Here is a 4,444-nt window from a genome sequence, read left to right on the forward strand (position 1 = left end):
AGTAAATTTTTTTTTTTTTTGACGTCAAAAGGTCATTCTATTACTCAAACTTGAGGTGGTCTGGGTAAACAAACCGGAATAAAACAACCAACAAAATGTAACTCCCTATGAAAAGATCTAGCATTCTTAGCCAAAAAATCAGCAGTCCGATTGTGCGTCCGTGGAACGTGAGAGATTTTGAAACCCATTTATGTTAGTTTTGTATTTGATTGAATATGAAGTATATGTTTGGAAAATTTCCCATATGTACCATATTGTAGCTTTATTAAAAATATTGTATTCTATCATAAATTAAAAGTCAACAGATTAAAACAAATCTTGACACACACTTATATAATAAAACCCTCAAACCTCAATGCTTTACCCTTTGCCCAAAGTGAGCTTTTATCTACATACATGCGAGATTGATCAGTGCTGTTTTCGTTCTGTGTTTTTCTATCTACTTTTAAATATGTGCAGATGGTTCAAGCAAGACCGGCTTCACATTCGGCAAGCAAAAGGACTCGAAGCGTGGCTCAGTCAGATCCACTGACTCCTCTTCCTGTGCACTCCTGCTCCCACCTCTTGACCATCCTACTTTGCTTTCTTTCTTCTTCTCATTACTCTGCCAGTACAAATGTAACCAATACTAAGGTTTCGATTGTTTTAAACGCTTAAAGGATGAGCTTGTGTTTGCATCTAGTTAGAAACATTACCGGAAAAAGATGATTGATGGGGAAGTTTCTACGTCTGGAAGTGTCTGGCATGATGGTAGAAAGAATCTGAACAACCTCTCTCATCGTTGGCCTAGCTTCTGGTTCCAGAAGCAAGCACTCTTTAGCAAGATACGCCATTATCTGCATCTCTTCTTCAGCAAACTTTCCGTTAAGCCTCGGATCAGGCAGCTCCTCAATCACCCGCTTACTGTCTTGTAAACGCGGCATAGCCTATGAAACACCAAGTTTCAAAGACTTATAACTTTGTTGGTTAAAGAGATTTATAAACTAGTAGTAGTGTTTTTAATTTACCCAAATAACAAGACTTTCTTCTCCTTTGTTGTTGCTAGGCTTCTGTATCGGTTTTCTTCCGGTTATAAGCTCAAGTAGAACAACACCGAAGCTGAACACATCTGACATAGGTGAAGCACATCCTGCAATAGCGTATTCAGGTGCAAAGTAGCCAAACGTTCCTTGCAGTCCCATTGTTGGAGAGCTTGAACCGCTTTGTAAACCGTCGCTGCTCAAACACTTAGCCATCCCAAGATCTGTTATCTGTAAACAATGTTTATTCAAGTTCACATTTGGTCTCACCGAAGCAAATAAAGCTTTGCTCTTCACTTACTTTAGCATGCCAATTCTCATCGAGGAGGATGTTAGTGGATTTAACATCTCTGTGCAAGATTCTTGGAGCAGCAGCTTCGTGGAGATACTCGAGCCCTCTTGCAGCTCCAAGAGCGAGAGAGATTCTGATGTTCCACGTCATCTTCTCTCCCAGCTCTCCATCCAAGCAGTCTCTCAGATTTCCATAAGACATGTACTCAAAAACCAGAAGCCTCTCCGCATGCTTGCCGTGAAACTCCGAACAGTATCCAATCAATGGAACCACATGGTAATGATGGAGTCTTGATAATAACTCAACCTGCAAAGACATTTCATAATCTTGATCAAATAGGAATCCATCCAACCAAGAAGCAGGAGGAGAGGAGGTTAGTAGTACTTCTGTTGAGAATAGAGTGTCGTTGTCGTTTCCTTTAGGAGCATTTAAACGTTTGATCGCAGCGGTTTTGCCGTCTTTGAGCTGTCCACGGTAAACGCAGCTACTTCCTCCGTGTCCTATAACGTTGTTGCTGGAGAATTTATTGGTCGCTTGCTCTAGCTCTCCGTATGAGAACTGGAAGATCATCCCGTGGATTGTTTCCGGTTTACTCACACAAAACAAAGAAGCATTCTGAAAGAAACATCCCGAGAGTGAGGAGGTGATGCTGATCTTGGGTTGTGAGATGGAGCTTTTACGGGCTATTAAGTTGGAAGAGCTGTGCCAGCTAGATTCTCTGTCTGAAGAGACTGAAGGGCTTTGTCCAGAAACATTGCTGGTCCTTCGATAAATGTAGCAAAACATGGAGGCAAGGAAGGCTACTGAAGTAACTGCGACGCAGAAGATTAGTGTGACGAGAAGGAGTTTCCTTGATAAAGATTGCTTCTTCAAAGGTCCTGGAAACCATAAAAGAGATATAGCTATGATATAGTGACTGAGCTTTCCCTAGAACATCGAGTAAGGTACCTACCAGCAGAGCAGTTGCAAGCAGTGAAGCATGAAGAGTTGGAACCGGTAACGGATATTATTGGAAATCCATTTGCCGGACACAAGCATACCCATTGGTCTCTCTCCGCTAGGTAAGATCAAGAACTTAGTTTTCTCTAGAATCTTGAACAGTTACTTGATGTTGAAGAGTTAGGAACTAAAATCAGAAAGCCAACCTGGTCTGCAGTTGCATGATGTGGAACAGTTAGATTCCAAGATATCAGTTTTGTTGCCTGAAGAGAAGCACGTGCACGTCCAGTTGCTAGCACCTACAAACAGAAACTTGATCTATTTAGTTGCAAGTCACACCGGTTTCACTTATTGGAAATAATATAAAGTAAGACACTAAACCTCCATAACATAGCTGAATGGATATGAGGACTGAGAGAATCACAAGTGCGGTTTCCACTTTCATCTTCATTTATATTTGCTGCAGCAGAAAGAAATAGTTTAATATCTGAGAGTAGTTGATAGAAGGGCTCTAATATGAAGATTAGATGAAAACCTTCATGTCAGTTTTAATCTTCTACTCAAAGCAAACTCAACCTGAAACAAATTACGTTGTACTAAGAACCAGATTACAAGGAGAGCTGAAAATTAATAGAAATTTTAGAGTAAATCAACAGTGGGGTGTGAATAAAAATGGGTTGGTGAACAGACATCCAAAAGATTCTAACTCTGTTGCACCTACTGAGAAACAAAGTTCCAAGATAATCAACATAAACAAAAACATTCTATGACCTGGTCATAAACAACAATAAAGAGACTCCGGTTCTTTAACTGGCCAGAGCTTAGAAGATGATACAAGTAACCCCAAAATCACTAAAAGTAGTCGCATCAACATTTAAGACTCATTGCCACTAATCTAAATTCTGCAAATTTTCTACATCCCTCTATAGTTAAGTTGGTTAGATAAAAGACACAACAACAGGAGAACCGACACTAATTGGCCGACTAGTTCTAACAACAGAGCAAACCATAACAAGACAAGAGAGCCAATATAATGGATTAGATACATTACCCTACAAAAGTGGTGAAGTTGGAGAAAGAACAAGCTTCTTTTAGTGAAGTTGTAGTATCAAGAAAAGGAAGTTGCAGACAAAAGGATATATACACAAAAAGAAAGAAAGCAATGAAGCATCATGAGGGATATGGATTAGTAAAATATAGTATACTACAATAATGGTGATTATTGAAATGATTGATTAGTAGAAACAGTCAAATAATGGGAAACACAGAGTAGGAATAATTAAATGGGAATGAAAATGGACCAACCACCTTTAGGAAAGAAACGGAATTGCAAATCTGAGTGTGACCCTTCAACCCATTATAGTATCAAAGTTGAAGAATCATTCAAATACTTTTCTAAAACCCATTTTTATATCAAAAGAACAGCTATTTTTATAACTTTATAAACTGTTTAATAATGGCAAAATCTTCATATTATAATCAAACAAACATTCAAAAATGCTAGATTGTGAATCCAGCAAGAAGAGTTAAGAAGCATTTCGAAGTTAAGAATCAGACAAGAAGTAAAGAACCAAACACTAAAACATAAAATCAAATCCGTAAACCGAGATTAGATTAAAATTAGATTAGATATATCCAAAAAGAGATGGAAGAAGAGGAAAGAAAGGGCATTGCTTTTAAGGAAAAGCAAAAAAAAACGTAGGTCGAAGCAAAATGTGTCGGGACCCCAGAAATTCCGGTGTCGGTTGTCGGCTATCGGTAACCGGTCCTTAAACCGGTTTAGGTTGTGGGACCCGGTTCCGCCATTGACCGTATCCCAAAGGCTCTTTCTTTTTAATGGGAAAGTGAATTTTATCGGAACAAAAAAAAAAAGTTAAGCTTTTGGAGAAAATCAACAGAGACCCCATTTCATGATTTTGAAGAAAATGAAAAACACAAATCAAAAAGAAATAAGACTAACAATAACCTTTGTAATGAAGGAAGTCGTTGACGTGAGTGAGAGATTATCTTTGGCGAAGAAGATTCAAAAGCTGGTGCTACTAACTACACCAGTAAGCTCAAAATCACGTTTGCTTCTGAGCTCTCCAGTGTAAAAGATAAGCGAGTGAATGAGAGAAACTGCAATCTTTTCCCGTTGGTCAGATATCCAAAAAAAAAAAAATAAGAGAATTTTAGAAAGCCAAACGCGAATATA

At 38.6% G+C, this 4,444-nt stretch overlaps 1 protein-coding gene across 2 annotated transcripts; it reads right to left on the reverse strand.

Annotated features, from left to right (window-relative positions):
• Positions 1-256: 256 nt before the first annotated feature.
• LOC106343048 (receptor-like serine/threonine-protein kinase NCRK) lies at positions 257-4,444 on the reverse strand. Of its 2 annotated transcripts, none has more exons than XM_013782167.1 (10): positions 4,217-4,444; positions 2,786-2,826; positions 2,632-2,710; positions 2,457-2,549; positions 2,264-2,368; positions 1,696-2,189; positions 1,321-1,617; positions 1,008-1,250; positions 696-926; positions 257-604 (listed from the first exon to the last, which is right to left on the reverse strand). In XM_013782167.1, the coding sequence occupies exons 3-10, from the start codon at positions 2,699-2,701 to the stop codon at positions 446-448; spliced, it is 1,692 nt and encodes a 563-aa protein (XP_013637621.1). In that variant the 5' UTR covers positions 2,702-2,710; positions 2,786-2,826; positions 4,217-4,444; the 3' UTR covers positions 257-445. The 2 variants fall into 2 exon arrangements, with proteins under 2 accessions (XP_013637621.1, XP_013637620.1); XM_013782166.1 differs by lacking the exon at positions 4,217-4,444 and adding an exon at positions 3,302-3,905.

The sequence above is a fragment of the Brassica oleracea genome, chromosome C4 (assembly GCF_000695525.1).
Source record: "Brassica oleracea var. oleracea cultivar TO1000 chromosome C4, BOL, whole genome shotgun sequence".
NCBI classification, from domain to species: domain Eukaryota; kingdom Viridiplantae; phylum Streptophyta; class Magnoliopsida; order Brassicales; family Brassicaceae; genus Brassica; species Brassica oleracea.

Coding starts and splice junctions, on each gene's coding strand:
- LOC106343048 (XM_013782167.1), bottom strand. CDS start 2,701: ATGAAGATGAAAGTGGAAACCGCACTTGTGATTCTCTCAGTCCTCATA. Junction 2,550..2,631: donor CATTCAGCTATGTTATGGAG/GTTTAGTGTCTT, acceptor TTCTGTTTGTAG/GTGCTAGCAACTGGACGTGC. Junction 605..695: donor CCATCAATCATCTTTTTCCG/GTAATGTTTCTA, acceptor TTGTACTGGCAG/AGTAATGAGAAGAAGAAAGA.